Raw genomic sequence first — 12,588 nt, forward strand, 5'->3', positions numbered from 1 at the left:
TACATTTCTCAACTACGTTTCCCAGAATTCAGCACAGACAAAGTAAACAAAGTGGCAGGAGTGGTATGTTTTGATCAGATTGGCTTTATTCAGTGAAACCCCACACAACCACAGCTCATCCAGCGCTACAAGGGAGACACGTACAAAGGGATTTAGCCGATTAAATGAGCCTGATTAGCCTCGTTTTGTCACGGGGATGTCGATCGTTTACTGTGACGGTTGTTACTGGCGCATGCTGGAGTCTCACTGGTTCCTCATTTGGGAGTTTGTCTTCGTTTCGGTACAAATTTTAAGTGCAGCAACAGTTTTAATACAGATGAGCATACGTCCTCTTTTTTTTTCAATTTTTTCAAAACTTGCTATATTTTTCTTTTCTTTTTTTCTTACTTTGCTATTTCATTTTTACACCCCGCCCCCCCCTTTCTCTGATTGTGGAGTTAAAAACAAGAACTTGTGCACTTAATTTCCTCTTTGTCCATTCACTTGCCATCACCCTCCATCCTATTGCACTTAAAAAAAAAAATCATTAAGCTACATCTGTTTCTTTTTTTTTAGTTTTAATTTTGTCACAATTGAGCTACACTACTAAGGAATAAATAAATAAAACAATAAACTGGTTAGCTTACTGCTGTCCTGCTTCATGAGTGATATCAATCGATCATCGAGAATTTAAATCAGTAAATGGCTCATTTCCAACGGCAACCACACACTCGCCATTCGCTCACATTCACGTTTGATTTCACACACACTCGGCCAACATACAACTTTTGTACACACGTTGCCTCTGGATTCACAGTGACCCCCCCCCCCCCCCCCCCCCCAAGCCAAATCCTTCAAACAGCCCGATTCTGTTCCCGTCTCTCCATCTTCGTCATCCTCCCTTCAACCCCTCCACCTCCACCTGCTCGACTCGCCAATTCCCTCCAGGTTTTTTCATTTTTCACGTCACTCAAACACCCACGGAGAACACACTGGACCATGCGAGCCTTCTTCTCGTTCCTGCATTTTAGTTAATTGTACCTAAAAACATAGGACAGATGATAAATGTGTAAATTTCCAAGAAAAGTTGCCAAAGTTTTGTGTGTTAAACTACTGTAATTATGGTTATTATTAATATAATTGTTGTATAAAACATTAAAAAGAGCCGGCATGATCCAGAAGTCCTCCAGATTCTGCTCCTCTAGTCCCGTCGTTGGCCTCCAGCCTCTCTATGCCGTGATGATTTGGGATGGAGTCACGCTGCTCTCTCTGCTCCGGTTTTTCCCAGCCTGCTGCTGGTCTTCGTGGGCAGGCGTGTTGCGGTGCTGCTGTCGTCGCGGTGCGTGGCGAGGTGGCAGGGACAGCGTGCAGCAAGACACTCCCACCGTGGGTTCAGGCAGATCCTCCGCCATGGACCAGCTGTCAGTAGCTGGGTCGTACTTCTGGACCGCAGCCTTGTAGCGCTTCTCTGCTTCATTCCAGCCTCCCAAAAGGTACAGCTTGTCGGACAGAGGGGACAGGCCAGCGGTGCTCACACCCAGTGGCAGAGGGGCGGCCCGGGACCACACTCCACTCTCCGGAGAGAAGACTTCCATGGACAGCACATCCACACGTTCACCACTCGGCCCCAGCTGGCTTCCTCCCACCACATACACCTTCCCTCCGAGAGTAGCAGAGCAGTGCCAGCCGCGAGGCATCTCCATGGAGGCCATCTCGGTCCAGGAGTCTCTCTCCATACTGTAGCATGCCACCGATCGGGAATAGGCGCAGTTGATGTACCCTCCCGTCACCAGGATGTCTCCGGAGGGCAGGGTTGAGCTGGAGTGACAGCAGCGGGGCGTCTCCATGGGTGCACGCATCTGCCAGGTGTTGGAGGAAGGCAGGTAGCTCTCGGTGGTGGCCAGTAGTCCCTCGACGTTGCGGCCGCCGATGGCAAACAGGCGTCCGCCACTGGCTGCCAGAGAGAAGTGGGTACGGCGCTGGCGCATGCTGGCCAGGTGGAGCCAGGTGTTGAAGCGAGGGTCGTATCTGATGAGAGAAAGTCAGTTGTGTGTAATGATACACAGATTATATGACCAATAATCAACCTTTTCTGATGGGTAATTCGTGATCATATGATCAACGTTGAAATGTTTTAAGTTAAAACTCTCCAGAGGTAAATCCTGCACAAACAGCAGCTGCTGGTCTACCAGAAACAGTTCTACCTGCTGAGGGTGCTGACGGCGTGCTTGGCCTGGTTACGAGCATCGTTCTGGTCCTCTCCGCCAGCCACGTATAAGAATCCGTCCATCACAGCCACACACTGGTTGAAACTCTTTGCTGGCAGCTGGGTAAGATGGCGCCAGGTAGCTCCTCCCTCACGAGGGTCCCTCCAAAGTACCTGGGAACAAAGGGTCAAAGGTCGGTATGGGATTTTCTTCGGTTTTCTAGGAGAACTCGTACACGCGCCACACGAAGCACTAACCTCACGGCTGAGAGCGCGCTCAGTGAGGGATGGCCGGCCGCCAATGGTGAGCAAAGTGGGCTGACTGGCGCGGACTTGCGTGCGTCTGGACTGCAGGGTGTTCTGCTGGTAAGGTAGCAGGTGGTAGTTCATGGCATCCACCAGCAGGCGGTGACACTGAGGGTCCAGCATCATGCGGGGCACCGGCTGGATCTGGCTCACCAACTCGCTGGCTGGGATGGTCTCAAAGCGAACATGGGAAAGGAGCTCGGCGGCATGAGGCTGACGGGTGGAGTCAAAGTCAAGCCACTTCATGGCCAGCTGGAGAGAGACAGATTTACCAGGATGAGGATGAAGAATTAACAATTTGATGATCATGTTCAGCAGCGTAGCGTGGCCGTCGAGCAACCAAAGGGTTCCTGGTTTGATCCTCACTTCCCTTGGTGACCATGTCTGGGATAGGCTCCACCCCCCGCGACCCTTAACGGATAAGTGGAATAGAAAATAGATGGATGCTCAGCAAGGGACGATTCCTTTGTTTACGCTTTAAAGGGACACCTTACCAAGCTGGCGTCAATCTGGTTTGGGTTGTAGTACCACTTTTAGTTGTGAGTCGTAGTGAGTCACTGCAGCGTGAGGAAACAGCAGGCCAGCCCCCTACAGAGGAAACTAATGCCACCTGCTTGTCTCAGTGAGCGTAAGTGAGATTTAAAACATAAATTGGCCAATTTATGCTTCAAATACGTAACTTTTTGGTTTGCGAGAGAACACAAGAGTTTGTAAGTGGATGTTTTGGACAGTTTTGCTTTTCGTTGTCGATCTGCTTTAGCGTCGGGCTAATAAACACGTGTCTGTTGTTTCTGACCTCTGGAGTCACCAAGAAGTCATGCAGGAGGGAAGAAGTCTCCTGGAGATTCAAGACATCTGACTGTGAGTACTTGAATAGCAAATTACAGTTGTTTGGGTGAAGTATCACTTCAACAACAGGAAGGTTACTGGATTTTTCCCCTCGGGGGCTCAGAGGTGGGAGAGGCCCCCTATGCGAGTCGTATTGACAGTTTATAAATACAACTATCGTCTCATCGCTTGTCCGCGGCTGTTTCCATTTGGAAGCCTCTATGATTTGCTGGGCCTGTGTTTGGCCTGGGGCAGCTGGTGGTGGGTCTGATTTTAGGCCTGGATGGAAATAGCAGGACGGCCGCCGTGGGCTGAAGAGTTATTACGGACGTGTCAGCTCCCAGAGGGCACAGCATCTCCCCTCAGTTAGGATGCGACCTCGATCCGTCTGTTTGTTACTGTCATTAAACTAAAGACTTGGAGCGATGTTTGTGACGCTGCTCCTTTTGAAAACGGCCCCGTCATCTTCCATCGGTCTTTTTCTCCATATCTTGTATGTGGGTGACGCTCTACTGTACACGTCCGTCAAGTGTGATGATGTCAGCGACCTCATTAACAGTCATGCGTGTACATTTTTAGGTCCTTATTTCTGTCCCGGAGAGGGCGGGGCCATTAATCTCTTAACTGTCACACTGTATGTAAGAATTTATGAGTTATATTTGGGTCTTATTTATTTCTAAATAGCATACAATCACACATTAGACTTTACGTATTTACTTTATGTTTACAGTTTACATTATTCAGTGTTTCCGGGTCGTTTGGGAAATATCTGCTTTTTAGAAATTACCACCAACGTTTTTATTGTAATTAAAACTGAAGAAATGTCATGGCAGCAGCAAAACATATCAAGAAAAGACATGAGAAGTGAAATTGAATCTAAATTATGTCGCTCGCTTAAATGTAAAACTTAAATTGATGTTTTAAAAATGTAACTGAATGAAATCAAACTTGTAATCCACAGGATGGTTTCTTTTTTTTTTTCTTTTTTTTTCTTTTAAAGGTTGAATTTGGAATAAAGTTGATTGAAAAAGTTTCATCCTGCTGGAAGGGGCAGCAATGCGACAGAAATTCTGAAGGTCTCACCAACGTTTCCTCTCGAGTTTGTTCACAAATTTCAACATTTGACCTTTGAATGTCATGTTTGACCTCTGACCTGGAAGGCAGTGACCTCAGAGGGCAGCGCCAGGGAGTCGTCCTGCAGGAAGGCAGAGATCTGTTCCAGGGTCAGCTGGGTGAACAGTGGCGTCACAGCAAACTGCACAAAGTTGTCCAGGACAAATCGGCGGGCGGCGTCGCAGACGGGCAGCAGGCCGTAGGCGGCGGCGATGTTCCAGATGTACACGCAGGTCTGGACGTTGAGCTCAGCCAAGAGGAAGTCCATGCACATCTTGAGTAGCTGGGGGATCTGCAGGGTGGCGGCGGCAGAGACAGTGCAGCCGATGGTGTAGAGGGACATGTGGACGCGTCCCAGGTAGGCAAAGGTGATGACATTGGCGAGGCCTGTAGATGGAGAGGTCAGGGGTCGTTTAATGTCGAGGGGAATTATCACTCCTATCTCCTTTTTAATTCATTTATTCCACCAGAGTCGCTTTGCATGTCCTTATTTTTCTTTTTCTGGCCCATCCAGCCCTTTTTTCATCCCATCAATAAATCATTCGAGCTCCCTGCGTGTAAAATGCATAATAACCTGTATGAAAATGAGACTGGCCACATTTGAATTATCCAACCTAACGTGACAAACGGCGGACTTGCAGGTTCAGCCGGACCGCTTTGAACTCCGTCCAGAAAACAAGCATTTTCAAAAAGTTGTTCATTGCTTGACGTCCTGTGCAAAAGCACTTGGAGGCATTGATGCGGACGTTGCACGAATCAGTATCACGATGTTTGGTCGGATCACCTTGAAAAGTGGTGGCCAGCACTCATCCTGAGTTTGGAGGTCAGATCACGCTGGGACGAAAAAGGAGAGCGCCTGTAAACTCTCAGCAGGCTGAAGTCGTGCTTGTTCACAGGGGTTTGAAGTATTTTCTACTTGGTATCTGTTGAGAGTTCAAAGGTCATTTTGTGTTTTTTCATTTACGCTCTAAAGGAGGATCAATTCGACAATGGCTGATTTTCTTTTTTCTCTCAACATGATGGCTCATGGGTCGAGTGGCCGTCCAGCAACCGAAGGGTCGCTGGTTCGATCCTCACTTCCCCTGGTGACCATGTCCGAGTGTCCTTGAGCAAGATACCGAACCCCTAATTGCTCCTGATGGCCCTGCGATGGACTGGCAACCCGTCGCTCTACCAATTTCAGCTGGGATAAGCTCCACCCACCCACCCCCCCAACGACCCCTAACGGATAAGTGGTGTAGAAAATGGATGGATAATGGATTTTATGGGGATAGGCCTACCGAGAGGGGAGAGGGAGGGGAACTCCAGGCGCTTCATGTCGGGCTCTTTGGCCAGAATCTCCCTGAAATACTGACTAACTGAAGAGATGACCAGCTTGTGGACGTCAAAGGCTTTGGTCTTGCAGCCCAACTCCAGATCGGTCAGGAACCTGTTGACACACAGAGATACAGTTTCCCACGGCAGTGACGCGCGAATGAACGCACGCATGAGTCAGGTGTTAGGAGTGGAGCGTACTTCTCCTGCCGCATCTTGCTGAGCTCCTCCAGCAGGGCGTTACCGTGCAGGGGTCGGGTCAGCTCGCTGCCCAGGCCCAGGCCTCTCTCTCCAGGCTTGATGACAGGCGGTGGCAGTGGCAAGTTGAGGCTGTTCAGCTGAGCGATGTCCAACGCCGCCATCTGCTCGATCTTCTTCACACCGCTCTCCACCACCACCACGCCGTCACCACGCCTCTCTACCTTCACTGGGAGAGGAGTGGTCTCCACGACGTCCTGAGAGATGGTGTCGGTGCCAACCTTCTTCTGGCGTGAGGCCTTCTTCTTGGGGGCCATAGTTTGGCTCTTGTGGTTTGTCTCTTGTCTGCGGTGGGTGAAGCTGACAGAGTTGACCTCTGTACTGACAAGGACGCTGGCTCACTTGCTAATAATCCAACTGATCAACAAATAAAAATAAATACGCTCCCTGAAACCAAGGTCAGCGCTGACTTCCTCTCCCGGACAGCTGCCTCTCGCTGCGGTGGCGTGTCAGTGTTTTCTTCTTGGCGGATCAAGGAAGGAAGGTCAGTCAGGATCTCCTTGGTGGTTTCAGGTTAACACAGCACACAGCACCTGAAAGGGAAGAGGGCGCATCCGTTGCTCTAACTCTGCTTTGATCAGTCGCTTTTGTAAGCACAGTCTCTACACCCCAGTCACTTGGAGGCTGTGGTAAAATGATTCTGGAGGAGCCGATCACCCGTACAGGCGGGGGTGTTTGGGCCAAATGTGGCCCACACCTGCTCTCAGTTCAGCTCCCCTTTGAACCACGTTTGACGGCATTGACTCTGGAGGGTGGGAGGCGACGAGCTGAGTGACACGTTCACCTTATCTGGCCCACGTCTGACCAGAATCAAGCCCCGTTCATCACATCTGGGCCCTCGTCTGGACCACTTGACACTTGCATGGGCCGTAACTGAGCCGTGAATGTTCCAGATCAGGCCCTAAATATGTCAACTGTCTGGGTAGGTGCCTGCCCCCGTTATCGTGGCTGCTCCTGTTTACCCCTCCCCCCAGTTTCCACTTTCAGGGACATAAAAATACTTAAAGATTATACAAGATTATTCACTGGAGGTGATATATGCAACCGGGGACAATTCCAGTTGGTAAAATGCTGATATTCGCATCAGTGGTTAGGGTTGGGTCTTGGAAAAAATTCATACACCCCCCCCCCCCCCCAAAAAAAAAAGAAGTGATATAATCCACCAGCATTTCAACAAACAATACTTTACAAGCACCAAAAAAAAAAAAAAGTATAAAATAAAAAGGTAAAGAAGCAAATAAGAATGTGTAGGAGGTGAAGGTGGAAACATCAAAAGTGACAGACGTACGGTGGATGGGATGTTCGGAAGACTCTGTACTCTGAAGATAAAAGGCATCAGCATTAAATTAAAGAGGTTTGACTCCAAACCTCGTCTTGATTTTAAGATAAAGTTTAGAAGGGAACAAGAACTGGATCGAGTGCTGTGTGTAAGTGACTTGGATACCTCAGTGATGCCAGTCTACCCTAAATGTTGATGATCAAGTCCGACGTGCAGATTACTGCTCTGGGTGAGAGGCTTCACGTACGAATCGTCTTTTATCAAATTGTGAACTCTTGGAGTGGGCTGGCTTAGCCACGCCTCAGTTGGACCTCTGCAGATAAGAAGACAGTCACTTCAAGGTCTAATTACGCTCTTGATAAAGGACCAAAGTTTCATGTCGCCATCTTGTTCTTGCTAATCTCGCAGCAGCACAGCAGCGGGTCAGCACATTGACTCCTTTGCTACTTCGGCCGAAGGTCACGTCTGAACGCTACGACGGCGTGAATGACAGGAGCGAGTGTCCTCTGGTCCAGAGACCAAGCCCAGGGTCAGGTTTGTGTTGTACAGCGGGGTTTCAAACCGCAGACCACCGGGCAGCCGGGGAATCTCACTCGTGTTTACAGCAGTGAGGGGAGGATGACACAGAACGGAGGGATCAGGTTTAAGCGCTAGTATTCACAGTCTGAAATGAAATGGGATAAATCATGTATGTGAAGTTCCTGGATATATTTTGTTAAAATGCAGTTTATGAGTAGTAGTAACAGGGAAGATGCAAAACGAGCACGTCGCTGCAACGAAGCTGAATTATCCGTTTGTTCCCCATACAAATAAATGAAATAATGCTAAATCTGAAGAAAAAAAAATTCTAGTTGAATTCAAGTTGTATCTGAGATATGGGACAGAGAGTGAACCCAAAACAGAGGCGTAAAAATGGGGGGAAAAAAAGCAGCAGTCGTTTAAACCGTTAGCTCTCCAGCAGTATGACATCGTCGTGCCCCCACGCAATTCAGCGTCTTCAAACCAGAGCAGGAACAGCTGGCGGTGACTCAAACGATGCACTTGTTGTCTTTTAGGTGGCTTGATTGTCTTTTGTAAACTTTAAAAATAAAAAGACAAACGCTTTGCTTTTGTTGGGCTTTTAGAATCTTAAACCAGATTCCCTCACAAACACACGAAGGTCAGACTATAAATAAACGTGCCGGGCCGAAGCAGCGACGGTGGCTCTTGGATTACCCTCCGTCTGTCCTTACACACTGGAACGACCTGCCCTGAATTAGATAAAGACCCAATCAGCGGTTACGCTGATTGGGTCAGGTTGCCATTAGCAACCATTAACAAGCCGCCATGAAACCTGAGCCCTTTCGGAGAAAAGGGTTTGCTTCTCAAGATGCACAAATGACGTGATGAAGTATCTAAATATACGCAGTGCAAAGCAGGATATTTAAAATACGGGAAATACCAAATAGATTTATTCTATGGAATAGAGTCTTACTCCTTTATTCTTCGAGTTCTAAGCATATTTGTTCCCAAATTAGCCCGCTCATTGTTTTGATATTCAAGGCTTTTATTTCTCATTTTGGTTATATTTAAAAAAAAAAATTTAATCTATTTATGATTTTTTTTTTTTTTTTTAACCTCACAGCCATTTCCCCGAGGCTACCGATGAGAACTTTGGGCTTTTGTTTTGAAAGGAGATGCCGTTGTTGTCTGCCGTTTACAGTGCGACACACTGTAACCGTGACGATGGTGAGGATGATGGTGGAGGGTTTGGGGGGGGGGGGGGGGGGCGGCTGACGTCTGCTGTCCCAGGATGGTGGATGACGGAGCAGCTGCTTGCTGGACCTTCCTGGGGCTCAGATTATTTCTGACTGCTGATCCCTGCAGAGCAAAGGTTATTTTCATGCCCCGAGTCGCTCAACACGTGGTTCCTTGTTCTGGTGTTTATATGTTTTAGCCTCCATTTTGTTTTTAGACCGCAAGTTTTTATGTCATTGTCATGTCACCAGCCTTCTCAGGTTTTTATTTTTTTTTGAACAAAGGTACTAAATCAGATCAAACCAAATCAAATCACTCCTGTTTCAAAGCAATTTGAGCAATTTAACCCTTAAACGGCAGGATTACATGTCACCCGCCGTCTTCTCTCAGCGTTGTCCTGTTGGTCCTGATGGAGTGAAGGCGCACAGTGGCGCAAAATGAGAGGAAAAGCAATGGATAATTCTTTTCAAATGCACTGAAACGGAAGTTTGGAATGTCTGTTTTTGAAAATATGAGTACGATGAGGATGGATGTAAAAAAAAAAAAAAAAAACGCTAAGGAAAACATAGCCATCTGAAAACTTTAAGAATGTAATTACACTTCACGTCAGCAGGTCTCCCGGATGAGTTAAACCCAAGTTTTACATCAGTCCAGAGACGGAGGAGGGAGGAATTATAGTTTGCCAAGCAACTGGTGATGAATGCATGAATTTCTGGCGGGAATAAACGGTTGAAAATCTGGAAATGTTTCTGAGATGATTTGAAAAAAAAAAGAAAAAAAAAAAAGCTCTCATTCAAACTTTTAGTCTGACGGCTCTGCAGCTACAACTGTTGGGGGGGGGGGGGGGGGGGGCTGGACGAGCTCCTCCTCTTCAAATGACACCGGCGACAGCTGCTGCTCTGTCCTGGACGCTCCCGCCTCCTGACCCCGTCTGTCCATGTGTGGAGCTGCAAACGCCCCCCCCCCCCCCCCCCCCAGTTAGCGTGTGCTATTTAGAAAGACCCAAGTTCAGAGACACAGCGGGGGGGGGGTCACTTGCAGCAATTTTGGTGTGTTGCTGAGTTCACGAGCAGGTTGATCAAAAGTTGAATGAACATCATGATGACATCAATAACAGCGAGGATGGAAGAGTTTCAGGCTCTGATCGCCATCTTAACTAACCAGTAGGGAACATTTTGTCTCATTCAGGAATTTTGTCTGATATGCAAATTCGTTCTACCGCAACTTATTGGCCCTCAGTTTAGTCTTACAGGCAGGACCCAACAGGTCACAGACTCTTTACCAGCCTGGGCGAGCCTCCTCATAAGATGAACGCCATCGATGTCAGCAGCAGGGCGCTTTCATGAACCATCAAGCTTTGTTTTTTAAGAATTTTTTTTTTTTTTTTTAAAGGTTCAAGTCCCAAGTGTATAAGAACCCATTTGAGGATAAGAAAACGTCACGAATGAGGTACAAAGTAGTTAAAAAAAAAGTACAAAAAGATACTTCGGTTTCCATGGTGCGACTGACGAAAACCTCCTACTTGACGCGAGGCGGTGAGATCCTGAGACGTTTGAAGACCTGATAAAGTTCTAAAGCAAAGTGAAAACCAGTAAATAGTCGCTTTACAGAGAGTAAAGAACCTACGGGGCGGCCCAGAGGTGCAGGGAGCTTTGGCACAGAAACACAGCAGCGAGGGGTTGAATCTGGCCGAGGACTCGGACGCTTCCCGCCACTCTGGGAGTGAACGTCCCTGTAGACCTGCAGCATTTCAGAAGTTAGTCTCACGCCTCGGACTCAGGTGGAGCTCAGCTCAGGAGATTTTTTTTTCAGGGTTATATTTTTCTACCAACAAAAACGAGGACAAAAATCCGTCTCCGTGATTAACAAGAGTTTATTACGCACAATCTCAAGAAATGAGCAGGCCTTTTATAATATTTGAAGCGTACATGCAACCGTCCGGAGTACCAAGCTAACGTCGCGCTGCGGGCCAACGCCACCACAGACCCACGATTTCATCGCCGCCTTTTAACTAGTTTTTTTTTTTTTTGGTGGTCACCTAACAAAACGTTAGAGTTGTTTCAGTCGCTTCAAAAACAAACAAACACAAACACTGACTTTGAAAGGCGGGAGCCAAAGTTCACCAGTGCTGACTTATAAGCAGGTTTTAGGACTCTGGCGCGCCGGTGCACGAGTATAAACGCTCACGAGTGGCGGCTACGCCCCTGGACCAGACGTCAGCCCTGATTTCATCACAGCTTCAAAGCCTGAACTACCCCGCATACGTCACTCCTGCTGAGGCAGAAAATTCAGGTTTTTTTTTTTTTTTAAATTGTTTAAACCCATTAAACAACTTTTTTCTGTTTAAACAACAACAACAACAACAACATGACACTGAACAACTCGCGGATCCTAGGAGAGCCCGCGCTCCCGCCAAGGTGACCTCGCACAAACACAACGGGGAAAAGCGGCAGCTTTCCACATTCAGGGGGTTTGTGCTGAACATGAGGGAGTGAACGTGGCCCCTCACACAGATGTACCCCAAACTTTAACGTTTCCTTCCTCGGCCCAAAGCTGAATGGTACCCTAAATACTGCAGTAGTTCTGTATCAAGCTAATTTGTTTATACACACACACACACACACACACACACACACACACACACACACACACACACACAAGGAAAACCTCACGGCGTCCATCAACACCACTTTCTGGATGCCTTTGAATATCTCATGAGGGTATTTATAGGTGCTGAGACATGCAGTACCTATGTGAGTGTGTGTACGTGTGTGTTTTTACAGTTAAGGAGTGGAAACAGAAGGACAGACACCCCCTGTAGGAACCCCGCAGCAGCTGCTTCGCGTTGTTTCCATTCAGCACCGACTGAGTTCACGGATGCATCGTTAGATAGGAGGCTTCTGTCTTTAACGGTGTGTTAGCCTGGGTTTGTTTTCACGCTGGAGAGTTTGCAGTGAAAATAAACATAAAAAGTGCTTTTAATCTCCACTGGATTCAACCGGAGGTGTGAGGTTCGTTTACCTGCTTCTCCTTCCTTGTAACTCCTTCTTCTTCTTCTTCTTCTTCTTCGTGAGTCTTTCTTTTGCTTTGTTGATGTTCTCTCTCGGGTTCCTCTCTGCCACGTCCCTCTGTCAGTTGATCAGAGTGCTGTGTGTGTGTGTGTGTGTGTATGTGTGTGTGTGTGTGTGTGTGTTAGTCAAAGTCAGAGGGAAATCAGGGTCCGAACGATGGAAGTGACGTGTAGGATCCACCGCTCCAAGTCCTGCCTAAACCGCCTCCGACATCCACCTCCATGACCAAATAGAGGAACCAGCAGTGCCCTCCCATAAGAGGTCTCCTCACCCGCCTCACCCCCCCCCCAGCCCCCCCCCCCCCCCCCCCCCCCAGCCACGGCCCTGAGGCATATGTGGCTCATGTTTGTCAGGGTTTAAAAGATATTCATGATGATTTATTTATTTATTTATTTGTTAGGCTTTGGAATTAAAATCTCACCTCACCTCAGGTACCAAAACAAGAATCTCAAGTTGTTGTTTTTCTTTTTTTTGTTTTCTTTTTTTTTGGGGGGGGG

The 12,588-nt window shown here is 47.8% G+C and overlaps 1 protein-coding gene and 1 long non-coding RNA gene across 5 annotated transcripts; one reads left to right on the forward strand and one right to left on the reverse strand.

The window, feature by feature from the left end:
- Window positions 1-847: 847 nt before the first annotated feature.
- Window positions 848-12,206, reverse strand: klhl43 (kelch-like family member 43). Of its 2 annotated transcripts, XM_086192578.1 has the most exons (7): window positions 12,042-12,206; window positions 5,948-6,537; window positions 5,713-5,861; window positions 4,473-4,819; window positions 2,444-2,743; window positions 2,184-2,359; window positions 848-2,007 (listed from the first exon to the last, which is right to left on the reverse strand). In XM_086192578.1, the coding sequence occupies exons 2-7, from the start codon at window positions 6,259-6,261 to the stop codon at window positions 1,209-1,211; spliced, it is 2,085 nt and encodes a 694-aa protein (XP_086048704.1). In that variant the 5' UTR covers window positions 6,262-6,537; window positions 12,042-12,206; the 3' UTR covers window positions 848-1,208. The 2 variants fall into 2 exon arrangements, with proteins under 2 accessions (XP_086048704.1, XP_086048705.1); XM_086192579.1 differs by lacking the exon at window positions 12,042-12,206 and having other exon boundaries at window positions 5,948-6,581.
- On the forward strand, window positions 2,027-4,911 carry LOC147240398 (uncharacterized). 3 transcript variants are annotated; one of them, XR_015111122.1, is made up of 4 exons: window positions 2,027-3,119; window positions 3,252-3,352; window positions 4,320-4,395; window positions 4,480-4,911. It is a non-coding gene; the product is annotated as an uncharacterized LOC147240398 (long non-coding RNA). The 3 variants fall into 3 exon arrangements; XR_015111123.1 differs by having other exon boundaries at window positions 3,296-3,352; XR_015111121.1 differs by having other exon boundaries at window positions 2,027-3,352.
- Window positions 12,207-12,588: the final 382 nt, after the last annotated feature.

This window comes from Aulostomus chinensis, chromosome 22 (genome assembly GCF_037954235.1).
Source record: "Aulostomus chinensis isolate RoL2024-O1b breed Wild chromosome 22, RoL_Achi_v1.0, whole genome shotgun sequence".
Taxonomy (NCBI): domain Eukaryota; kingdom Metazoa; phylum Chordata; class Actinopteri; order Syngnathiformes; family Aulostomidae; genus Aulostomus; species Aulostomus chinensis.

Bases quoted from the DNA above. Each gene is read 5' to 3' on its own strand.
- klhl43 (XM_086192578.1), bottom strand. From the start codon at position 6,261: ATGGCCCCCAAGAAGAAGGCCTCACGCCAGAAGAAGGTTGGCACCGAC. The intron at 4,820-5,712 runs GTAGGCCTATCC...CTCCATCTACAG, and splicing joins CCCCTCCCTCTCCCCTCTCG to GCCTCGCCAATGTCATCACC. The intron at 2,744-4,472 runs GTCAGAGGTCAA...GTCTCTCTCCAG, and splicing joins CTGAGGTCACTGCCTTCCAG to CTGGCCATGAAGTGGCTTGA.